The sequence below is a fragment of the Prunus dulcis genome, chromosome 7, assembly GCF_902201215.1.
Source record: "Prunus dulcis chromosome 7, ALMONDv2, whole genome shotgun sequence".
In the NCBI taxonomy this organism is placed as follows: Eukaryota; Viridiplantae; Streptophyta; class Magnoliopsida; order Rosales; family Rosaceae; genus Prunus; species Prunus dulcis.
The window spans coordinates 15,544,475-15,569,069 of record NC_047656.1 but is presented as its reverse complement, the minus strand read 5'-3'; the positions used below and the strand labels follow the sequence as shown (position 1 = coordinate 15,569,069).

The 24,595-nt window shown below is 38.1% G+C and overlaps 7 protein-coding genes across 9 annotated transcripts; 1 reads left to right on the top strand and 6 right to left on the bottom strand.

Annotated features, from left to right (window-relative positions):
* Positions 1-1,971: 1,971 nt before the first annotated feature.
* LOC117635945 lies at positions 1,972-3,217 on the bottom strand. Its single transcript, XM_034370339.1, has one exon. The coding sequence runs from the start codon at positions 3,031-3,033 to the stop codon at positions 2,491-2,493; it is 543 nt and encodes a 180-aa protein (XP_034226230.1). The 5' UTR covers positions 3,034-3,217; the 3' UTR covers positions 1,972-2,490.
* A 247-nt stretch (positions 3,218-3,464) lies between these two features.
* On the bottom strand, positions 3,465-5,304 carry LOC117635944 (50S ribosomal protein L7/L12). The gene is made up of 2 exons (XM_034370338.1): positions 4,558-5,304; positions 3,465-3,786 (listed from the first exon to the last, which is right to left on the bottom strand). Exon 1 carries the CDS (start codon positions 5,135-5,137, stop codon positions 4,559-4,561), a length of 579 nt encoding a protein of 192 aa, XP_034226229.1. The 5' UTR covers positions 5,138-5,304; the 3' UTR covers positions 3,465-3,786; position 4,558.
* A 1,242-nt stretch (positions 5,305-6,546) lies between these two features.
* LOC117635998 (peroxidase 72) lies at positions 6,547-8,274 on the bottom strand. Its single transcript, XM_034370411.1, has 4 exons — positions 7,931-8,274; positions 7,586-7,777; positions 7,324-7,489; positions 6,547-7,196 (listed from the first exon to the last, which is right to left on the bottom strand). Exons 1-4 carry the CDS (start codon positions 8,153-8,155, stop codon positions 6,769-6,771), a joined length of 1,011 nt encoding a protein of 336 aa, XP_034226302.1. The 5' UTR covers positions 8,156-8,274; the 3' UTR covers positions 6,547-6,768.
* A 1,456-nt stretch (positions 8,275-9,730) lies between these two features.
* On the bottom strand, positions 9,731-14,211 carry LOC117634362. The gene is made up of 17 exons (XM_034368439.1): positions 13,895-14,211; positions 13,696-13,787; positions 13,520-13,558; positions 13,312-13,365; positions 12,958-13,032; positions 12,774-12,839; positions 12,589-12,631; positions 12,005-12,050; positions 11,721-11,814; positions 11,578-11,630; positions 11,387-11,471; positions 11,188-11,290; positions 11,017-11,109; positions 10,591-10,657; positions 10,420-10,486; positions 10,253-10,306; positions 9,731-10,036 (listed from the first exon to the last, which is right to left on the bottom strand). Exons 1-17 carry the CDS (start codon positions 14,130-14,132, stop codon positions 9,899-9,901), a joined length of 1,407 nt encoding a protein of 468 aa, XP_034224330.1. The 5' UTR covers positions 14,133-14,211; the 3' UTR covers positions 9,731-9,898.
* Positions 14,212-15,214: 1,003 nt separating this feature from the next.
* On the top strand, positions 15,215-19,229 carry LOC117635931. Its single transcript, XM_034370322.1, has 7 exons — positions 15,215-15,818; positions 16,737-16,879; positions 17,186-17,457; positions 17,536-17,690; positions 17,827-18,089; positions 18,364-18,426; positions 18,547-19,229. The coding sequence occupies exons 1-7, from the start codon at positions 15,572-15,574 to the stop codon at positions 18,802-18,804; spliced, it is 1,401 nt and encodes a 466-aa protein (XP_034226213.1). The 5' UTR covers positions 15,215-15,571; the 3' UTR covers positions 18,805-19,229.
* Positions 19,230-19,498: 269 nt separating this feature from the next.
* Positions 19,499-20,501, bottom strand: LOC117635011. 2 transcript variants are annotated; one of them, XM_034369331.1, is made up of 3 exons: positions 20,310-20,501; positions 19,958-20,188; positions 19,499-19,860 (listed from the first exon to the last, which is right to left on the bottom strand). In XM_034369331.1, the coding sequence occupies exons 2-3, from the start codon at positions 20,123-20,125 to the stop codon at positions 19,660-19,662; spliced, it is 369 nt and encodes a 122-aa protein (XP_034225222.1). In that variant the 5' UTR covers positions 20,126-20,188; positions 20,310-20,501; the 3' UTR covers positions 19,499-19,659. The 2 variants fall into 2 exon arrangements, with proteins under 2 accessions (XP_034225222.1, XP_034225221.1); XM_034369330.1 differs by having other exon boundaries at positions 19,958-20,136.
* A 714-nt stretch (positions 20,502-21,215) lies between these two features.
* On the bottom strand, positions 21,216-24,398 carry LOC117633521 (protein FAR1-RELATED SEQUENCE 5-like). 2 transcript variants are annotated; one of them, XM_034367158.1, is made up of 2 exons: positions 24,119-24,398; positions 21,216-23,549 (listed from the first exon to the last, which is right to left on the bottom strand). In XM_034367158.1, the coding sequence occupies exon 2, from the start codon at positions 23,531-23,533 to the stop codon at positions 21,527-21,529; it is 2,007 nt and encodes a 668-aa protein (XP_034223049.1). In that variant the 5' UTR covers positions 23,534-23,549; positions 24,119-24,398; the 3' UTR covers positions 21,216-21,526. The 2 variants fall into 2 exon arrangements, with proteins under 2 accessions (XP_034223049.1, XP_034223050.1); XM_034367159.1 differs by having other exon boundaries at positions 21,216-23,545.
* Between the last annotated feature and the right edge of the window lie 197 nt (positions 24,399-24,595).

Here is a 24,595-nt window from a genome sequence, read left to right as displayed (position 1 = left end):
AACTTAGGACAATATATATATATATATATATATATATATATTAAATTAATGCTTGTTCCCCTACAATAAAGAGAAAGAGGGATTTACATTTCCCCCTCCAACTTAAAGACTCTTTTCTTAGCAATATAGCAAAGTTACTCCTAGATTCTACCAACATAATTAATAAAAATTAAAAAAACAGCCAATCAAATCTTTCTTTCACAAGTATATTTAAGAAAATAGGAAATTAAAGATAATCGGTTATTTATTTATTTACAAGTTTGATACTGGGAAAGAAATCAACATTAAACCCTAATATATTGGCCCCTCCACACATAAAATCCTGGCTCCTCCACTGGGCGTTCAGGAATGCCCAAACTGGAAAGCTATGTTTTGTGAGCACTTCGGGAAGGCTGCCGTTTTTTTTAAAACCCTCAGACATTCTTCAAGACCAAGACAGAGTTGAGATATGGACTGCAGCATGAAAAGGTCTTCAAAGTCAATGACATTTCTCTAAGTTGGATCAAATTGTGATTTGAGGTGTATTGTATATACATATGGATCAAGTTCAAGATGTAAAAATGTTCCTGGCAGTTGGTATTCTTTTGGTTCGGAATGGATATGATAGAAGAGTAGCTACTTGATCTCTTATGACGTTCATTACCAATCGAATCAGATTTTAGATTATGCCCCAAAAGCTGCACAGTCGACTGAATTCTGTGCCAAAAGAAATAGACCATAAGACCTCGTAATCAGACTGGTTAATTTGCGTAATGAGTCTCAATCCAAGGCCTGATTAGCAGACTCTTAAACTTGAACAGAGGTTACCAAAAAGCAACAAGACGTAAATTACCATTCAACAAATGATGATCTACACTACAGTAGCTGTAAAAACACTTGGACTTCTCACAGATGAATATCTTCATGAATTTAATATGCTCAAGTAAGTAAATTTAATAAAGCAAGAATTCCAAATTCTCCAGGTGATGACATAAAGTGGACAAAGAAACTAAACGAATATTCCCCCGTGAAAACAAGTGCCGAAGACATGAAATAAAAACGTAGTGAATAGTGAATTGACAAGATAGCTTCCCATTTCTGAAATATGTTAGTATATATACACTGCTTCAATAATCCTACAACACACTACTAGGTAGAGTTGAAATGCTGTGTTATTAAACCCACATATGGAGCAGAACCGCAGATGAACAAGCACAAGGAATGTGTGGATGCTGAGTTCATAAACAATAACATACCTGAAAAAGACTGGAGAGAACATCTTTATAAAGCGCAGCCCACTCTCCCTCTCTCATTATGGTTCTTAAGGCATCTGAAATATAATTTTGAAAAGACAGAAAAAAAGTTATGAACATAAGCACATAGAAGAAAAATTCTCTAAATTTAAAACAGACATGTCACAGACAGGTGAGTGAGCACGTGCATTGAAGTGATAGTTATTGCAAATTCCCTTGAAACAGGAAGCTTTCTGGTTTTGTATTTGTAATGTTGGTGAAGCTCTGGGTTGAGTGGACATACAGCATTCCCCTATGCTAGATATATCATAATTTGGCTCATTTTTTGATCAGAAGTTATCAAATTAAAGCAAAGCAAAGCAAACTTGATGACAATTATAATCCGGTCCTGTCCTGTCCTGTCCTGTCTTCTATGAACTACTTGATAGCCAAATTAAAAAATGACCACCTTTGCAAAATGTTCTTGTAGCACCAACTTCAGGAAAATGGTTAGGTCCGGAAACGGTGTCGTTTGTAAGTGTTTTGACTCTTCATATCTAGTTTAGTGGATGGGATTTTACGGTGTTACTGTTTACTCTACTTTATTTTATTTATTTTTGCATCAAAACCAATTTGTTAGTTAGTTAGTTATAGCAGGTTTTAGTCCAGACACCAAGTAAGGAGGTTGTTCCAATTGCATTGCCAAAGCTAAATGAATTTGGGTTCAATTATTCTGGAAAGATATCTATAAAACCCAGGTGGAGAAGCAAAAAGCACTTCCCGTTTCACATTTCCCATTTCCCATTTCTTCAAAAAAATCTCCCAAGAAGACTTCCTCTTGTGAGAAAGATCATGAAACAAGAAACCATAAAAGTGGCTTCAGGAAACAGCTCCAGGCCAGGCATGGCTAATGATCATGATGATGAACACATGGCTAAAGCTCTTTCTTACATAGAGCACGTGCTTTTGGATTCTGATGATGAGTTGGAAGAAGATGGGCATGCAGAAGAAAATGAGCAACTAGCATTGAAAATCCAAGAATTTGAAGCATTCTTACTAGGCACAGAAGCCATTGCTGCAACACAAGAAGAGCAAGAACAACCACAACCAGAACAAGGTTCCTACTTGTATGGAAACTATGCTGTCCCGCTAGTCCCGAGCCTTCAAGAACCTGCTGCCCTGCATGCCCAAGAAGCCATTGCAGCACAAGGCATGCCTATACTACTACAGGAACTAGGACTAGGTTGGTTCTGTGGAAACTATGTGCCTCCTCATCACTTCATTCCATTTCAAGAACCTTGTTCTCCACATGTCCTGCAAGCCCAAGAAGCCATTGCGCTATGTTCATACTATGGAATTCACAACTCTGTCCCTCATCGTTATATCCTACCATTCCCAAGCTTCCAACCCTCAATTCAATTTCAAGAACCTGCAGCCACATATGCCCTGCAAGCCCAAGAAGCCATTTTTGCAGCACAAGGCATGCCTCAACTACCACAACAACTAGAACTAGGATCTTTCCATGGAATTGGAATGCCTCGTGATTTCCCACCAATCCCGAGTGTCCAACGCTCAATTCAATTTCAAGAACATGCAGCTCCACGAGCCCAACAAGCCATTGCAACACAAGAACAGCTAAAACTAGAATTAGGTTCATACAATGGATTTCACAAGTATGTCCCTCCTGATCTCCCACCAGTCCCAAGCATCCAACACTTGATTCAAATATGCAGCAAGCCTTTTGAGAGACACTTGACAAAATCTGATGCGATGTTCTCATTAGAGGTGAAGAAATGTGACGCAGAAGAACACGTCTTCCCATTGTTGAATGGTAATGAAGATCCTACACAAGGCATCTGGGTCACAACGTATGACATTGCTGATAATGAGCACAGTATGCTGTTCATGGCCACAAAAATTCGCAAATATCATAAGCTTTATTGGCGATATTTTGTTCGACATCATGGCCTAAAGTTCAAAGATGTTGTTACCCTGTGGGCGTTCGGGAATGCCCAAACTGAAAAGCCTTGTTCTGTGATCACTTCGAGAAGGTTGCCAGAATGCAGACATTGTTCAAGAACAGGGCAAAGTTGAGCTCACTGCAGCATGAAAAGGTCTACAAAGTCGATGGCATTTCTCTAGGTTGGATCAGGTTATAATTTGCGGTGTAGACATGGATCAAGGTCAAGTTGTAAAAATGTTCTTGGCAGTTGGCATATCTTTGGTTTGGAGAAACATGCAAAGTACATATCATAAACTTCAACTCTGTGAACCTATTATCAAAATGCTAGGTGTACAACTGTTGGTTTGTAAAAGTAATGAAGTAACTGAAAGGATTGATTGTTTTTTATAATAAAAAAAATGAAACAAAGCTTCCGCAAAGACATTATTCTAACTCAAAGAAAGATAAGCAAAGCAGTTCTACTAAAGATTGCTTTGAATCATGAAGATCTCCAGTAGGCTTCTATGAGACTATGTCAATTGCACATCCAGTGTGATGAACCACTAATTTGCTACTCTACATTTTTTAACAATTTTCCACCTGAACGTTGAACTTCTACATCCCTCTCTCCCCCTGGAAAGTCACCAAAAAATATAAACCATCAGATATTCAAGTTGCATAACTGCATTGAACAAGAAAGAAAATGTGGTAACGGTGCAATGCTAACAAGTGCTATCAAAGGTGATTGCCTAAAAACATTGACAAATGATGAGTCTACTTAGGTGATACTCAAGGTTAACCGCAAAACTGATGCATATACAACCACGCACACATTTATGTGTGCTGCAGCAGGACAATCAATATCATTCTACACTAAAATAGAAATATTGCACATTTGTGCCCATTAGTCATTTAATAGGCCACTGCCAATGATGTACCTCACAAACCACCAACTCATATTAGTTTGCAAGTTAAAACACAGATTTTCTTTCTGATTCTTCCCTGACATCCTCCAGGTCATCCCCAACAATGTCAGGCTATAAAGCCCCAAATAGTGCCTAGATTAGCAGCCCCGAACACAGGACATGACTCTAAACTCATAGTGCCTATATAGGAGCCCGGAAGTTTCAGTGACCTTTACATATGAGCAACAAAATGCCTAAGACTAGCTCGGAGTTTTCATTAATGTGCTTTGTGCCCCATTCCCAACATCTTGGTTAATCATATTGACCAAAACAGGGATTTCTAAACCAGATTACTAGAAAACTTTCTGAGTTAACAAACCCCAAAAAACAATGAGAGCTACCTCCTGTTGCCAAACTCATTCACTAAGCTATACACACTACAACCCACACCACAGATTCAAATTCACAAAATGTATAAGCAAAAAATTGCCCAAATTACCTCACTCCATAGAAACTTTGGCACCAACTTCCTTCATCTTCGCGACAATCGAATCCGCCTCCTCCTTCGTAACCCCCTTCTTCAACAGCGTAGGCGCCTTCTCCACCAAGTCCTTGGCCTCCTTCAGCCCCAAACTCGTAAACGTCCTCACCTCCTTAATCACTTTGATCTTCGCTGCAGCATCAAAAGAATCGAGCTTTACATCAAAAGCCGTCTTCTCCACCTTCTCCTCGCCTTTAGCCGCCGCCGGACCACCTTTGCCGGCGCCTTTCAAGCCGCCAAATCCCATCCCCAGCATCATCATCGCCATCACCGGCATCTCCTTTATGCCCAATTTCTCCCTCAGAACCTCCGTGAGGTCCGAGACTTCGAGCAAAGTCAGGCCCGAGATCTCATCCGCGATCGCCGATACCGTCTCGGACGGAGGTGGCCGTTGCTCCGGTGCAGCGGTGGTGTAATTGCACACGAAATGAGAACTAATCTGGGGCTTTGATTGGAGAGAGGATAGAGGAGGGCTTTGTGGGTTTAGGGTTTTGTGAATACGAGAAAAATGTGGGGAAATGAACCGTAAATATCTCATTTTTCTGGGGTTGGGGGTGTGATTTCAGGCAATTGGGGATGTTATCTGAGCATTGTGGTCCTTATTAGGTTAGCATAAGCTTGGTGCTTTCATGGCTTCTGAAGCTTAGAAGAGAGTGACTGGTATGGCGCGGGTGTGAGTGACCGCTTGCAGGCATAAACTCTATACGGGGGACGAAGGCTTAAGTTGCCCTCCACCAAGGTATGTGAACTTCGGACAAAAATTGATGATGGGCCCAAATCCATTTATTGGGCCTTGAACCGCGCTTGGCCCAAAGTTTTTTGGGAAATTCTATTTACAACGCACCCAACAAGTTTATCAGAATACCCATTGCCTAATTTTTAAGATTATAGCATGTTTCACATATTAGATTACATGGTTATTAAGAAAATTTGGAAAACTAAACTTTTTAGTAGCACAGTAAAGATTTTTTAGTTTCTTTCTCTATTTATTCAAAGATTTAGAGATACAGTCACTTGAAGTTCTGCTCGAGCTTTGTCGAAAACCCTCAAACCAGGCTCAAACTCCTTTACACAACGTGTCATACGCACTTATTGGTTTTTCTACCATGCATTATTGGAGCAAATCAAGTCATTTAGTCTTATGGTCTATATGCAATAGAGAAGATTACTTTATGTTTAAAGAAAGCAACACCTTCCTATTATTACTGCTACCCTATAGTCCTTGCCTTAAAAGAAGCAGCACAAACAACACTTTACATAGCTAAGTAATGTTTTAACGTTACCACCAATAATGGAGCATCTTAAGGGTGAAGGGAAACTTGTTGACAAGGATCTGTCTTTTGTCTTCCGGCCATGCTTCCGAGAACTTCACTTTTTTCTCCATTATTATTTTAATTCTTTGGATGGGAACGTGAAATTTTTTTATGATTATAGGATCACTGATGGAATGTTAGATAAAAACTTGAAAGTTTCTCCAATGGACGCCTTGAGGAATCTGTGCAAAAAGCAACTTCTCTCCTATCTTTTGACAGACTGCATTATCATTATCAAAGGTAGGCCTCATGTCTCTCAATTCTTAGTCCCAACTCCAAAGCCTCGTTAGGTACAATAAAATGACGTACGTAGAAAGATGATAAGAGACGTACGATAGAGGAGCAGTTTGACATGCCTAATAAGTTCAGAAACAGTAAAATTTAACTTTTGTAAGTTTAGGCTCCGAGCTCTAATTTGAGTCCATAATTCATTGTTGTTTCGAAAAAAACATTAAGATGAGTCAAAATAACGTGACAATTTGACATCTTCTTTGAAGATTCTCTTAGTAATTTAGGTGTTTGAGATAATACTAAAAGTAACTTTAGCTTTGTGAATAGCAAGCTTTGTGGTTTCTCTCATTATTGCATTGCGTTACAAAAAATAAAAAATAAACGAAAGTGTAGATTGTTGATGTTAACTAAAATCGAAGCATTTAAAGATTATTGAAGATGAAAAATAGTACAAGTTCCATGAAAACACAACAAGCACTAATCTTGCATCATTGGATGTCTACAATATAATGGCCACATCAAGCTTTACAATCAGAATTTATTTTGGGAAAGAGAGAAAAAAAAATAACTTGGAAAAGCAGAAAAACACACACTACATATGATATGAACTTTTATGGCCCTGAAATCATGCATTCTGATTGATTGAGTTGATCTTCCTGCATCTCTTTCTGATCTCTCCCCTTGACCCTGTAAGTGGGGAAATATTTCCCATCTTCACCATGGACTTGGCAAACTGCTCAAAGAAAAGCTCACTGTTCTCAGCATACTGTTGAACCAATTGCTTTGTCACTTGACTCTTCGTGATAAGAATTTCATCTGAGTTCAGGAGGCCCTTGGAAGCCAACAAGTTCTTGAAGTAGCTGTTGTCAAACTTTGTTGGGCTGACAAAGTCCAAGAAAAACAGGGTTTGGTCTCCACCAGATCTTGGGCACCTGGTTCTCAACTGTGCAGCATATGATTGGTCAAGGGTGAAGTCAGCTAAGCCATTGCCTGACTGGTTGTAAAGCCTCTGCCTGAATGAGGTGCATCTGGCATTTCCAATGGTGTGGCTTCCTGCATATCAATGGAAATAAAAAAAACTGATTGAGAAACACAAAGCTCAGGGCATGTTAGCTTTTTTGGTAATTTTTATTTTTAGTAAATAATGAAGAACTATGTTGTGTTTTTTTGGCAATGTTACCAGATAGTGCCACAAGATCAACAATGTTGAGCTTTTGCCTCTTGAACTTGGTGAGAACAGTTTGGAAGGTGTTGTTTGGAGCAGGGATGTTGTTGTTGGAGCCACTTAAACTTGCTCCTTTTGAATCTCTTCTGCCTAGTGGAACCTCCCAGTTTGGCCCCCCAGACTGCAATATGCAGCAACAATTTATAGTCAGCATATGTGAATTTAGGCTTGGGTTCTTACACCATGCAATTTACAAAGCTAAAAATGTAACACTTACTAGCACAGTAGAGTCTCTAGCAGCAAGAGCCAAAATGTCAGCACAGGACACTCTGTTGGGGCACTCTTTCTCTAATGCAGACTTGATTTCATCGATTACTTCGAACCCTCGAGCTGAATTCTGGTTTGGGACAGACCTCTTCTCGGTGATTATGTTCTTGCTGCTGTCCAACAGAATTGATGCATCACAACCCTGCAACATTCAAAATTAGCAACATGATTTTAAGTACCTCAGTCATAAGGTGTTAACATAACTTCTTTTTTTATTTATCAAATGAGATGCATTAGAATGATTTGATACAATATTTAACTAGAAGCAAATCGGCTGATTTTTGTAATCGGATACCTGTACAAAGCAGTCATGGAAATGCAGCCTAAGCAAAGAGGCAGCCATGCGAGCTTCTCTTGCAACAGCCTTGGCAACAACAGACTTTACAATCTCTGTTGCTCTAGGGCAAGAGTGGTCATAAAACTGTGGGTAGAGATACCCACCAAGAGTTTTATCACAGAAACAAAGTGGGACAAGGGCAAGAAGAGAAAGAGCCAGAAGGAAGCTCAAAGACTGAGCCATAATGTTTTTTTTTTTGGGTACCCCTTAGTTCAAGTCTAGTAAGACCACTAGAGAAGAAGAAGACTTGAAATTGTCAAATGAAAATAAAGCTCTCCCCAAGACTTGCTTTGATGAATGTTGGGATGGCTTAGGGAGTATTTATAGAGGAGACTTTGTACACAACTTTCAAGAGTGAGGTATAGAGAGGCTGGAGTTGGTAACTTACTTTCGGTAGCTACATCAATAGACAGGATCTGAAGAGAAGGTTGGAGTTGGTACAAAGCTTTCATTCTTTGCGGTGACTAATCATCATGTTAATACAAGATCTAAGCTCAATCAGCTCATTATAGAAGAACAAACCTTTTTGGCTTATAATCCAAGTATCCTTGACATAGAAAAAATTATCAGTACAGTGGGCCTTTAGATCATCAGTTAAGCAATTTACATTAATTGATTACAACAACATCCCACCTTCATTTAGATCTCGGTCTCAGAAAATTCCAATTAGAATAACGTGTTAGCAAGCATTTGGAAGGTCCATTAATGTAATTTTCCATGTATTGAAGATTAATAAGAAAATTTGAACTTTGGCTAGAGTTCTACATTAGGGTTGTTCTTCTAACACTCTTTTCTTAAGTTAAAACTAGCTCAAGTGGTTAAAAACATTTATCCTTGCACATACAATCCTAAGTTCGATTCTCCCCTCTCTTAATATCGCTTGTATAAAAAAACCTTGTGTAACTTTCAAAATGATTCCCAAATTTTGTTGGGTAATTCTTGTCAAATATGTTAAGCAAACATTTCACCGTCTCACGTGTTATTGGATCACAGCATTGCAGTTGACTACCGATTCCATGTGGAACAGAAGCAGGTCAACCTTTTGTTAATTGTTTTGCGACGACAATAAAAAGAGAGTAGGAGCAGACTCAACTACTATGTTTGACAGAGTATATAGTTACCCAAACTAAACTAGATGACTCAAAGCTTCTGACATTGTCAATGTCTGTAAAGGTATCTTAGAGCAAGCCACAAAATTAGGGTTGAACCCTTCATACTTGGGCACTTTTTCCCCTTTCCCCTAACGTTCACGTTGAATTTTAATGGACGTCTAGATGTTCATTCTATGGATTTTAATGATGCAAGCTCATGAGCCCCCACGTATCAACAACTGAGAGTTGTCCACTTGGATAGGCGACTGCCCTTCAACATTTCTTTACACCTAATATTCATCTCCTGTCTTCTTTCTTGTTCTTTTTCTATCCATGAATTGACATTGATTCCTTTATTTTGTAGCTTTTTGACTTCAGGATCGACAATATTAGTAAATAAATTGTCATTGTGTGTTAAACGCGTATGGAGGCATGAAGAAAAGTTAAATTATAATCAAGTATGATAACGGGAATATTAGGTTAATCTGGAAGATCCAAATATGATAAAAGATAATATAGGCGGGGTTGGAGAACAACTCCTTTAAGGCTCTGATTCCTCATTTGTAAATTTGCAAGTGACATATTACAGGCCTCAAAGAAAAGAGCATATGCCATCATAGCTCGTATATCCCTTAGCAACTTTGCTAATAGCTTTCCAAGTCGCAGATGACAAATTAATGAGCAAGAGATCTATATTGATAACTTGAGATTACAACATCCAAAATTACATGCTATGAAATTTGTATCGTCAAAAGACAAACAGGTTGTATAACTTCAAAACCCTCAAATTTCATGTACTAATACAAGTTTGCTGCGGCTCACTGGTTCGTAACGTTCAAATTGCACCGTATTTTCTTTCGTTCGGCCTTGATGTTCCTTGACTAGAAGCAGAAGAGCGTTCCCAAGAGGCTTCACTGGCAAAAGTAGTATTAAGGTCTTCTGGTCGGGTGTAGCTGTGCCCTCCGTCACTCACCTATTTTTGTACCCCCCACATTCAACACCATTAGAAAGTCTACGGAGGGCGTGGCAAATAGTATTCCTATTTGCTTCATAACTCAGTTCCCTTGCTTTGCAAGGTTTCTTTTCAATTTAAAACTAAAGCATCTTGCAGGGTTTATTTGTCCCAAAGAATTTGAGCCTCATGGAAAATGGAATACAAGGAATATTTGTGTTAGTGATGTATACTTACAGTTTCTAAACAAGCGGATAGAATTGTCATTCCCGGCAATGCATCAATCCCACGCTGCATGTGATCAAATAGAAATATATAATTGAGGACACACAAATTGAGACCATGATGAAAAGCTGCAAATTCGGAAACCATCCAAGACTTTGAAGCCATAGAAAAGGGCCTACCTTCCTTTCAACTTGAGTCTTGTAAATAAATCCTCCACAGCAAAACAGGGTCGATGAGACAGCAAATCTGATCCAAGACAGTTCATTGAAAAATCAAACTTCAGATAAAATACATAATACATAATTTATACAATTTATCAATACTATAATTTTCAGTAGGAACTGCCTTACATGCAGGATAACACTCCAAATATAGCCCATCCTCGTGCACTGTCTCCATTTTGGTTCTGCCCGTTTTCTGCAAAATTGAACGAACCAAGCTCTTTCAGTTGATATTATTTCAAACCATTAGTGTTTTCAATTCCAACACCCCTTGTCTCCACTTTCCCTTATTGGCCATTTAACTTGAATGTAATAATTTCTGAGAGTGATGACATTATTGAGGGACTCATTCCTAATTGGTAGACAGTGAACACAGTCCAATCATGTTTCACCAGCAAGTTCTAGTGCAAGAAGGATAGCTTTAACATGATGCATCTTCAGAACTTGTTCTATTAAGATTGGTTATGTCTCTCCATAATTTGAAACAGGGATTTTCAGAAGAGTAAGGATTGAGAGGGAAGGCAGTAGTTATCAGTGACGGCAGTATGAGCCTACCACACAGTTTGGCAAGAAAAAACTGGATGGGCTCGTAACCCTCTACTGGGATAGTGATATTAACTTCAAATGGAGTATCACGAGCCTTTTCACCTGAAAATTACAAAAAGAAACTAAGAAGACTTTATTGTATGGGATATCAAAGCCCACTGCAGCAAAGGATACCCTTACATCTCCAATCAACATTTAACATTGTGGGTGACAAAGTTGTAGGAGGGCTCCCAGTTGCTCCCGACCCTGATACCTTAACCTCCAGACCATTTTCTGGTAAGACCTGCAAATATTTTATTAAACAAAGGATACATACTTGGACCAACTTATTCAATGATAAATGGTTTCCCATGCATCAAAGTATAAGGAGTTCGAGTACCTTAATAACAGGTCTTTGCACCAAAGTCGAAAGGGAAGCAATTGCAGTCATATAAAGCGTTACATGTGTCTGCTCAGTCCCAAAGCTGCAAAATGCAAACTTTATTTAGATTGATGGATGCTACATTTTCTTTTTTGGGTTAGGGGGAAGGGATGTTAAATGAAGCAAAACAACTCAAATAATTCCTATACCTAAACTCATGGTGAGACTTTTCATAGCCCAATTGAGTCATGCCATCATAAACCTGCAAGTTCATAAAATGGTTCCTTCAGAAAATAATTTACTTTTGCCTGGGAAAATTAAGATGCATCAGGGAGAATAAAACAATTCTTACAAGTTCCCATGACCGTGGATGGAAACCTACAGTGAAGCCCTTAAATACTCGTGGTCCTGGTTTCTCGCATGGAATAGCTAGTTCGAGAAAAACTCTGAAACATTTAGGAATTGCAACAGAATCAGGGAAACATGAGTGTCTCATAATAAATGAAGGCTCATATATTGAAGCATTTCTGTTATCCCAACACCAGCATGCAATGATTGACTCAATTAACAGAGATTTAACACCACATTTCATTATAATGCAACATAAAGTGGAAATCAAGGTACTATTCAAAAGACCTGCAACTCGACTCATAAGTGACATTGCAGATGCATCCAAGTCCACCTGAAAACAAACAATAGTAAGAATCAGTCTTAGATTACTGAAAATGACAGAGTCAGAGGCAGTACAATATTAATGGTAGAGATGTAAATTGAGGAGGAAAAAAATTGTAAGTAAGTAGTTTTTGATAGAAAACAGGATGAAGCAATGAGACCTTCTGTCAGTGTTTTAATTAGGTATGAAATATCAGAGTTACTTGTAGTTTCCTCTTTCCGCTTTCTCTCTTCCTCTCCCTCTCTAGTGCTCTATCTTTCTTGATGAAACAGTTTGCAAAAATTCTTCTAGTGACCTAGTCATATCTTAAATCTTATTCCTGAAACTCATCGCCTTCTCCCTATCCACCTAAACTTATTATTCTCACCACCTTACTAACAAGTGGCCCTTTTAATCGCAATGGTTCCAATTTGTTAAGGGTATCCATAGAATTTTCTTATATTATCTGCTGTCCATTCAACCAAAGACAGAGTTCAAAAGGGGGCATATCAATTCCTAGTATAAATGGTGACTGTACATATAACTTAGAAATGAAAGGTACACAAACCTGTGCATTGGCCATTTAAACAACTTCCACATATGATGTTTACCTGAATTTAAAGAAGATAAAAAAAAAATTATGAGAGAAGTGGAATGACAGTGATCGCCAAATATTTAAAATATATATATGAAAACTTCCAGGAGAAAGAAATAAGGGTGCTAGAGGGTGGAAGTTTTCCAGCATAAATCAACCTGAGCTGTTCGTCCCAATTTATCATAACTGTGCTCACAATTTGCCAGGTCGCCATTATAAAACCCCTATATATGTTCAGAAATAGAGATAAATATGACAACTGCATTTTCCTATTACATGAAAGAAACCAAACTGTAGTATCATTTTCAACCCAAAAAAAAAAAAAAAAAAAAGGAAGCTCACTTGAACAAAGTCAACGTGTCCTGAACCAGAAACAAAGTAGTTGAACTTATCAAATCGACCAAAATCTACATATCCCTGCATTAAAAGGAGCAAATTCAAACAAAAACACCTAATCGAACACAAACTGAAATTTACTCATATGTTATTAATGTGGCAACTTAACAGCCAATGCAGCAATGAAGCTAATAGAATAAGCATATACAGGAGCTTTACATGAAATACTACTGAATGGCTTATATACATACGAACTTTCCAATACAGGCTCATTAAATTAATGAACATAAAAATCAAAAATTGAAAAATAAAAATAAAAGCAAATGGTAAAGTACTTGAGATCATGGTGATATGGACTACCGTTTGTGATCTACTCTCCACATCTTTGCAAAATCGAAGCACCAAGTCGGAGTCCTGTATCATCCCAAACAAACTTATGAGTGACGATACCTCTGGAATCTGAGTATGAACTGAGCTAATTATGAAATTTTACAGCAATATTAAAATTCATAACATATGTGCACCATAATTTCAATTATCACCGTAACAGAATTGAAATTGAAATTACCTTCCCGTCATACTCAAACGGATGTCCAATCCAACTACTCTGGTTAACAGCTTAAGAGAAAACAAATTTCACACAAAATCAAACCCAAACTTGAAGGCAGTAGCATTAAGCATTGTTATTATTATTGTGAAATAATACTAATTAACAAGCCACAGTAATTGTTTGCGTAAGGATACAAAATCGACGACGCGGCTAGAGTTATCGAAAGCGTAGCAATTGGATCTCGGCGCCACGAGTGAGGCTGCTTGAAGCGCCTGTGATACAAGAACTGAAACAAAATATATATATTCATAATTGAAACCTTTGTTTATTCATAAATGACGATATGGAAAGGCTGCTGTTAATTATCGAAGACATGAAGGAATGGGAACGAACCTGTAAGTAGTGCATACAAAATGCGATGCGAAGAAGAAGAAGAAGAAGAATGAAAGTGGAAACGGCGTCGTAGGCTCCGCATTGCTTGGCATGTACTGTCTGTTAGTGTACCGGCGCCTAGTGAAGAAGAAAGAAGGCCACTCTCGCCCACTGTTGGGTTGCGACCGGCGACCGCTGTGAGATTCTGGGTCTTTTGTCCCGCGAGACAATTTTCATATAATAAATAATGGGTCACCATTATTTATATTGATTTTTTTTGGGTAAATACCATAATTTGTCCCCACACCTCAGAATGGTGGAATTAATGTCCGCTCGGAGTTCGATTTGCGCCTTGCCACAAAATGTTTCCAATGGACTTTGAACCCCTGCTACTGAGGTACCAAATAGCTCGCCAGCCAACCGCACCACACCTTGTGGTTTTGATTTAATTTATTTCTCAAATATAAACTATAAAATTAACATTAATTTAATGTGATTAGGATGATATTGACGTATTTTGGGGACATAAGTCAAAATTAAAAAATGGACCAAGAAAACATGAGGTTTACATGATTGATAATCAACAAATAATTTAATTTAATACGCGACATGTGGTAGCCTAAGCTAGGAAATTAAATAATAAGTATATGAACCAATTCCTTATTCTAATTCTGTTGTATGCAAATAGGAAATGGATTATGCTCGTACATCTCCGCTGGTTACGGGGTTGAAAATTTTTGGTACAATCCAATCCGTCACTAAAATGAGGGTTGGATAAGGGTGTACGATCGGGTTGAGTGTGCTTGAAGTTTGTATATATTAAGAGACAAAATTATAATATTTTTTTAAACCATAAGATGTGGTGCAGTTGGTAATTTGTCACTTTCAGCTATCGAGCTACCTGATGCTTCAATGACAAGAATTTAAAACTCGTTGAAAGCACGTTGTGGCCTGAAACAAGCCGAGCCTTGTGGTATTTACCCAAAAGAAAAGTTATAATATTTTTTAATTAATTTAGCATTTTAATTTTATGTTACGTCTAAACAATCATATAGTTCTTAAACCCTCTCGTTATAAAGATACAAAATTGCACTTGGATAAGTTCATGACGACTTTTTTAAGTGGCAATAACTGCTCCCAAAAGAAAAAGAGTCTGTTTTCAAAAGTAAAAGAAGAAAAGAGAAAGGGAAATTTGATGACAGCAAACAAGTGTTTAAAAATGGGAAGAAAAGGGGAAAAGGAAAGAGAAAACCAAAAAGAAAAAGATTTTGCAAAATGGCATTTGCATTATTCCTATTTCCTAAACAAAAAAGCAAAAGAAGAAAATTAAAAAATTAAAAAGCAAAAAAAGCAAAAAGTATTGGTAATGCCAAAAAGGAGCCGAAGACAGAGAAGAAAGCAACTATCTCTCCTCCAACTTGAGCTCCATGCTCCGTTTCTCTGAACAACACAAGTAGCAGAGCAACGAGCTTCAGAATCCGCCATTAATATCACCAACATTTGAAGCTTTCAACGCCAAAGCCAGCCACACAGCTGCCTTCGAAATCGAAAAGCCTTTTCATTTATTATTTACAAGTGTCTTCAATCACAGAAAGCCAAATGTACCAAACCCACCGGTCGCAGTCAAAAATCCAAACCCTAGAATTATGCCGCTGAGACTAGCAGTAACGGACCTCGCCTACTCTCCAAACCCTAGAGATGGCCAAGCACTCCGTCGGGTGGGTCGCGTCGCAGAAGCGCTGGCTCTTGGCCTTTCTCGTCATGCTCTCCGTCTCCACCTTGATCGCCTTCTTCATCAGAGCCGCCTTCGATTCCTGCGACCGGCGCATGGATGTAGTCGACACGAGGGTTCCTTTGGGCTCTCCCATTGGGACCAGTCCTAGCCCCCTCAGCTTCATGAAGTCCAAGCTCGTGCTGTTAGTCTCGCACGAGCTCTCTCTTTCTGGTGCTGTCTCTGTCTCCATTATTTTATTGCAAATTTAATGCATTGTTGATGTTTCATTGTGCTTCAAGTTATTGATTGCAATTTCAGCTATTAGTGGTGTGATTAGTTATGTTGAGCTTTTGATGACTTAGATTATACGTACACAGAAAGTTAGCTACTTAAGATGGCGAAGACACTCAGATGTAATAAATTTTTGAGCTACTGGGTTTCCAAATATGGGATGGATTTTTAAAACCCATTCAACAATAAGTTCTTGTGCCTTCTCACCACCAGTCACCCTTAGCTTTGGCTTTTTAATCTTGGTGAGAACCAAAAAAAATTTAAAAAAAATTCTGGAATTTCTCAGCAATGTGTAACTGCTCGACATGAAATTTCTGTCGTCTTTCGAATATTTGCCTATTTATCGGGATACACTTGTTTTTGTGTCTTCGACACTAACTTACTGCATTTAATGTAATATCAGTGTATCACGTAAATGAGGAATATTTCCAAACATTTTGTAGTACACAGACCAATATTCAGTAATGTTCATATTGGATGAATATTCTGACAGGCGTCAACAGACCAACATTCAGTAATGTGCATATGTTCCTTCTGTTATAATTACTTTATTCGTTGGCATACTGAAATAACATGGAATCGTATGTACATTGGTTTTTTCTAGGCTAGCATAACTCATGAAAGCTTATCGCGTTCCTTAACCAAATATTTGGCTGAAGATATATTTTATCCAATCAATTTATGCTCTTTATTTCTCTCTATTTTGGATCATATTTTCCTAAACCCCTTTCTCCTAATTATTTATTTTTCTTTTTTTAAATGAAAAGAACTGTCTTGTTTTTCTTTTCATTTAAAATTTTTCTTTACATATATCTTACAAACTCTACTGGTGGTATGACATATTGAACATTCTTCCAGGTGGACCTTTGTTGTTGATGGAGCTAGCATTTTTATTAAGAGGCGTTGGCACTGAAGTTTGTTGGGTTACAACCATGAAACCATCAGATGCAGATGTAGTGATATACAGTTTGGAACATAAAATGTTGGACCGAGGGGTGCAGGTACAAAATCTTAATTTATTTTCAAAAGTTATTGTGAATGTCTTCTTTTGCAGGCTAGTTGTCTATGCGTTACATAGTTAACTTTATCATCTCAATATTTCATGATCTCGGAAGCATTGTTTTGTTCACACCGCTGGCCACTTGTTAAGGAAACTAAGCGAAGTAAACCAATCTTCCAATTTGATTTTATCTAAATTATGGCCTTGTCTGGCTTTGGTCTTCTACGTGATATTTCCTGTTTCTGATAGGTTTGATTTCTCTGTAACTGCTCAGCACGTTTCTAATAATGCTTTAATACATCTGCAGGTCCTCTCTGAAAATGGCCAAGAAGCTGTAAATACAGCTCTCAAAGCTGATTTGGTTGTATTGAACACTGCAGTTTCTGGGAAATGGTTGGATGTTGTTCTTAAGGAAAATGTTCCCCGTGTTCTCCCGAAAGTGTTGTGGTGGATCCATGAAATGCGCGGCCATTACTTCAAATTGGATTATGTCAAGCACCTCCCGCTTGTTGCAGGTTCTATGATAGATTCGCATGTAACAGCAGAATATTGGGAGAATAGGACTCGAGAACGTTTGGGGTAGGCTTCAAATATTGACTCTTTTTCTTTTTTATATCAAATTTTGGTGTACTTTTTCCACTCATTTGCTCTCTGCAGTATCAAAATGCCAGAGACCTTTATTGTTCACCTTGGAAACAGCAAGGAACTGATGGAAGTTGCTGAAGATAGTGTAGCAAAAAGGGTTTTGCGTGAGCATGTCCGGGAGTCTCTTGGAGTGCGAAGAGAAGATCTACTATTTGCCATCATAAACAGTAAGTAGTTCAAGCTTTTTGATGGAAGTCTACTAATTTCCATTTAAATTGCCATTAGGAAATGAAAAATAAAAAATAGTCTTATGGTTAGTTTGTGCATACCTTGTGAACACTGAAGTACACCTCATGACTACAGGTGTTTCACGTGGAAAAGGCCAAGATCTGTTTTTGCGTTCCTTCTATGAAAGCTTGCGATTGATCCAAGAGAAGAAGCTGCAACTGCCTAGAATGCATGCTGTAATTGTAGGGAGTGACATGACTGCTCACACCAAGTTTGAGCGTGAACTACGTAACTTTGTATCGATGAAGAAAATTCAAGATCGTGTTCATTTTGTAGACAAAACTCTGACTGTAGCTCCATATCTGGCTGCAATTGATGTCCTTGTTCAAAATTCCCAGGTATTAGAAAGATTTTTCTCTTATTAAATGTTTTGTTTAATATCTTATTTATAGAAAAAGTTGCAGATAGAAGAACATATTATACATATAGGATGCAAAAACCATAGTTTTTAATGTGAATAAGTTCCCAGTTAGTGTAACAGTAATCATACATAGGCATTGTATTGATATTAATGTCTTTCCCAGCAAGTCTGACCCTAATGTGGTTGAAACTACATAAATCTAATTAATATATCCTTTTTCATCTTCTAATTTTTTTAAAACCCTTCCATAGGCACGGGGAGAATGCTTTGGTAGGATAACTATTGAAGCCATGGCATTTCAGCTGCCTGTATTGGTAAAGAACCTTCCTCTTGTTATTTTGCGTAATATCTTGTAACTCATGGTGCTACTGCTAATCCTATTGACCCATTCCCATTGCCATTTTTCTAATTTCCAAATCAAATATTTATTTCAGGGAACAGCAGCAGGTGGCACCACAGAGATTGTAGTGAATGGAACAACAGGTTTGTTGCATCCTGTTGGGAAGGAAGGGATCACTCCTCTTGCGAAAAATATTGTAAAACTTGCCACTCATGTTGAGAGGAGGCTTACAATGGGGAAGAGAGGCTACGAAAGGGTCAAAGAAAGGTTTCTAGAACACCATATGGCAAATAGAATTGCTGCCGTTCTGAAGGAAGTGTTGCACAAGTCAAAGAGCCACTCAGATTCCTAACACTTTGAGGCCTTGAACTGTCAAGTAGAATGCTACACATGCTCTCTTCTCCTGTTTTAGAGATTTCGTTGCATAGCAAAAGAAGATGAACTACACTTAGATTAGTGGGTCGATTTTTCTTTTATGGTGACATAATCGCCCCTCAGGTTTCGCTTTCTTATGTACATTGTGTACAAATTAAGACATCTAGCTAGTAACTTGTTCAAAAGGTTGACAATGACATGATCGATTTTGCTAGAGCATGGATTTGAAAAATTGGCATTTCAGTGAAATGCTTGGTGGATAAGGTAAAAACCCAGCATCATTCGTAATCTTATAAGGAGATATGTGTGCTGTAAGCCTGTAACTTACTGAATACGCGCAAACTCTCTTTTTTATGGATTTCCTTGATGCATTATGGCATTTATACCATTAGCATATTTTTATGGTCGGGGATGGTGATTTGCCAGTTAGTTGTGAGTGGACGACTTCCAGCCGTTGATGCATGTGAGTCCCAGATTGCATCAACAGCTGGAGGAGATTGCCCACTCGTGCATGCGACTGCCCTTTCAGGTCTTTGCCCGTTTTATTTGGTAAATTTTTTAAAAAAGAACATCCAGAACAAAAGTTAGTTTTTATTTGTTGAAATTCGGCATCGTCCATTCACCTTGAACTACGAAAATGGTGGGCTTATCGAGCTCAAGCAGTCTCAGTAGTCTCCAAACCATTATCTAAATAAGAATCACTGACAAGTTGGAAAGAGAGACCATTACAACTTAGCCCTTTAGCTTCTAGTTTTACAACGATGGTTGTAGCAAAACAACTCGAAGTTTGATAACGGTAGAGCAATACTCTTAAGCTAATAATCCAGAGACTTCAAGGAGACTTGGGTTGTGGAGAATCATTTACTGGTTTTCCCTGCTGCCTGAGATTGGGCTTTGTAAACCAAGTCGTATACAGAAACTGCTTCTGAGGCCCTACATGGTTGCAAATTAGTCTAAGCTTCTGCCTCTCCCTCATCCACCTCAACACTATCTTCATGTGCCTCTTGCTCGTCAATCCTCTCAACCCAACTTCCTGAAAACGACTCAGACATTTAATCAAACAATTGGTACGCAATAACTAACTACACCAAAAATGAAGTACATAATTACAATAGCAGCACTCAAATCACCTTAACGTGATCCCAGGTTTCAGTAATGGTGAGAGGACCATGCTCCTTGACGATATCGAAGATGGCCCTAGTGATGGTCTGCGTCTGCTCAGGTGGGGTTTTGAGCTCTATGGGTTTCATCTGCGGTTTTGGTTTCCTCGCAATACACCTTATCGCTGTCCCAAACATGTTGCCACTTTCTGTTTTCCAAAACCCAAATCTCAGTTTGCTATAAAGATACACCCCTACTACCTAACAAAGCAAAATGTTTATCAAGAGCGCTAACATTTGGGTGGGTTTAAAAAGCCTTAAACTTATTTAGTTCTTTTTAATAACCAAAAATCATTTTCGGGTTAGAACGGAAGAATCCAACCTTGACCTTGTCTAACCCTAAACCATTTCCGCATCGATCTTCACCGCTTGAGCTAACTCCTCGGGCTTGATTAGCAATTCAATGGGTTTGAGTTGTCTGGGTTGTTGAGATTACGACTTCATTTAATTAGGATTTGAACCATTTCTTTGGTCATGGAGAACTAATCTCCTCCATAAATCATTATTCAAATGTTTCATTAAATAGTATCGCCGCTCGGCTATACTAGGTATTTTTTTATTTTTTTTTTAAATCGTCTAGCAGATCCGTTATATTTTATTTTTGACACGTGGCGCCTAAAGGAAAGGAGTGGTCTTTTTTTTTAAAAAATAGTATAGCCGCGCGGCTATACTTGTTTTGACACGTGGCGCCTAGTCGCTGGGTCCTTTTTAAAAAATAGTACAGCCGGGCGGCTATACCCGGTTTTTAATTGTTTTAAAATAGTATAGCCGCCCGGCTATACTCTTTTTACACCTGGGAGCTGTGCGGCTGTACGTATTTTTACACGTGGTGCCTAATCGCTGTTGGGTCCCTTTTTTGAAAAAAAAATATAGTGCAGCCGCCCGGTTAGACTCGGTGTTTTTTAAAAATAGTATAGCCGGGCGGCTATACCCGGTATTTTTAAATTTTGTTTAATCTCATTTAATTTCTTTGGTCGTGGAGAACTAATGTCCTCCATAAATCATTATTCAAAAGTTTATTACGATTATATAGGGACAATGCACCTGTTTTGTATTGTCCCAAGCAATCTTTAGTACCCAGATGACAAAATGAATACAGAACTCATCTTTCCACTTTATAATGGAGTAGCACAAAATATGCCAAGAAAGAAACTCTTTTCCAAATAAAAACAAGATCACAAGATGCACATGAACTAAAAGTATAAGAAGAAAGAACCACAAAATATCATAGACCAAAAGGATATGCTACTTAAATTCATCCCAAACTGACCAAAGTTAATAAACTCCAATACAAAGCAGATACATATAAGGAGCACTACAACAGAATATTTCTAACATAAGGGAGCTGTGACCTGAAACGAAAATATGTACAATGACAGCTTCAACCTAAAGAGACCCAAAAAAGAAAAAAGGAAGAAACAAAACCATGTTCCGAAACCTTACACAACAAAGTACAATTTTACATTCTCCTGTTTTTTCATTGCTTCTCAATCTAGCATTCGATTTGTTTGGCCCTCGCAAGTAGAAGATTCAATACCTTCAGTTATCAAGAAGCACATCACGAACAAATTGATCATCTACTTTGTTCAAATTTCCCTGCAAAGATGTAGTTTCCTCATCACTTTCAAGCAACTTCATGGCCTCCACCAACTTCTGTTTAACAATTCTCGTTCCTGAATCACACAATGAGCCTATACTGAAAACATTATTTCCTTCATGCATCAACTCACTTAGGCGCAATGATTGAGCAGACTTCCCCATTTTATATGACGACTCATATAAATGACTACTCTCCACAATCCTTTTCTTTGCCCCTTTAGTCCATCTCTTCTCTATGTACCTGGTCGGAATGCTTGTGAAGTTTTTTAAATCCAATACTTTCAGGGCATGACGGCACAACAATCCCATGGATTCAAATAACTTACAAGAACAAGAAACCATGGAAGTAGCGGAGTTATATTCAATAATGTAGACTCTTGGATGACCTTCTTCAATTGCTTCATAAATATATTGGTTGCCATCATTACCAACTTCTATCATCCTCACCCCAAAGATACTCATAAGCTCATTTTCAAAGAATGAATACATTTTAATTGTGTACTCAGAAGCTGCATGCTTAAAGATACCACTATTTGCTCTAAGATGAGGCATACCATTTTTACAACGAAAATCCTCTTCCAACTCTGCTGACCGCACCACTTTTGTTTTTTTCTCGTAATGCTGTACAAGACCAATGAGATCCATTGTTTTCGTAGAAATTTGATGGAATGTACTGGTTATGCTCTCACCTCTATTGGAGGATCTAATATTGGCTGTAAAAGTGTCTAAGCTAAAAGCAGGACACCATTTTTCTCTAAGTGAATATAACTCTTGCAGCCACGAATTGCTCTCAAGGTTGAACTTTCTAATCAAGTCATTCCATGTAGCTTCAAATTCCGCTTCAGTGAGACAATCGTGAAAGCATTTGTTAAAGTGCTCCTTGAACTCGTGATTAGAATAATGAGATCCAATATATTGTGTAGCATTCTTAGATATGTGCCATATGCATAGGCGATGGCGTGTCTCTCGAAGCATAACCACAATTGCATTTGCCATTGCATTACCCACATCTGTGAAAATGGTTTTGGGTTGCTTATATCCCATGGACTCCAAAAATGTTTCAAACAACCAAATAAATGAGTCAGTGCTCTCATCCGATACAAAAGCACAACCAAATAAGACATTCTTGCAGTGATGATTGACACCCACAAATGGAGCACAAATTAGATTGTATTTCTTGGTTCGAAATGTGGTGTCAAAGCATACAACATCTCCAAAGCAATCATAATCTAACTTTGATCTACCATCTCTCCAAAAATAATTTGTGATCCGATTAAATTGATCCACTTGAACACTGTAGAAAAAACTTGGATCCTCCATTTGTTTATGCTTAAAATAATTTATCAAACTTTGCCCATCCCCTCCTTCTAGCATTTCTTCCTTATTCCTTTGCAAATAATTAAGACAATCTTTATTAGTGGACCCAACATTCTCAGCATTGCCGAACTTTTTTCCCAAGTAAGAGTATGATTTTGTTGGTCTTGTACTCTCATCAACCTTAGGGCCAAGGATACCTGCACGGACACGTGGTATATGTCGACCTGATCGTAGAAATTGTCTTTCTTCAGGCTTAGCAAACTCATGATTATGATCTAGATTGATGTGACTGATCTTCCATATACCATTATCCACGGTGAATCGAATTAGAGCCTTACAACCTGTTCTTGTGTCTAATCTTCTCACCTTTTTCACTTCACACAAATCTTCATCCGATTGAAACCCTTCTTTTGAACAAAAATAGTCCCTTTGCCTGACCTTATTTTGCGCATCTCTTCGAATATTCCCTTTACGGATACTAAAACCTTTCCTAAAGGCATAGGTGTTGCATAGATTGTAAGCTTCAGCTTCATTAGACACCTCCATTCCCACTTTTAGTTCATCAATTGCGTCAAATATTTCTTCCTTGTCACTTATCTCTAATATTTTCCCTTGACAAGTGTAATCCATTATCTAAACCAACTGCCTAATCATAAACAACACATTTTTCAGTACTTGTATTGACAGATAGTAAAATCCAAAATGTAACAGATACGTTGCAAGTAAAAGTTTCTCTATCTATTTGCAAACAAAAATTTTACGTGACAGCATATTAGGCTCAACCTATCAATTATCTAAACCAAAAACCCTAATTTATATGCCCCATTTTGAATCCACAAATCCAAATACAACCCTGGTGATTTTATTCCGTCCATATTGTTTTTTAACCAAATAAAGCGATTAAAGTTCACAACTTCAGCTAAAAAAATTCCAAAAAAATATAAAATGAAAACACAACCAAGATCAATCACGAGGGCAATGTAAGTTATCCCAAATTTTCTAAACTATTAGAAGTCTCTTTCTACGAATTTATCATCCTATATCCATAAAAATAAAAATAAAAATTTAAGCATCAAGCTTCATAAACGAAATACCATAAATTCGCACATCTCATTCCACCAGAACTCCAATTCCCATAATTTTGAAAAATAAAAAGGAAACAGGAATGTATCAATGATCATATGAGCCAGGACCAAGAGAGGACAGAGGAGATACCTGGTTCGCCGAGAAACAAGAGAAGAGAAAGAGACTCGATACGTCGCCGTTCGAAGGAGGCCTGCGAGCTGCAACGGGGGGAATTTGGGTTATCGGAGAAGAAGATAATAGAGAAGAGGACTTTGGAGTTTGGCCTGACTGATGACTGAGAGAGAGCTGAGGTGCCGGGATGCTGTATCTGGCTCACTGTTCGAAGACAATAGAGTCCATAGAAAGAGATTAGAGACGAACGAAACGCTGCGTTTCGGCTTATGTTTTAGTTGTTCGTTCTCTTTTATGGCGGGTTCCCACAAACTCTTGAGTAATTTTTACTAATAATTTTACGGCCCCAAGTGGTTAAGGATGCCACGATTAAGAAGATTTACCTATGCAATTGAGTCGATGTCTTAAGTTCGATTTCCCCCTCTCCTACTATATAATTTGTAGAAAAAAAAATAGCAGTTTTTTTTGGGGGTGGGGGTTGGGGTTTGTGGTTTT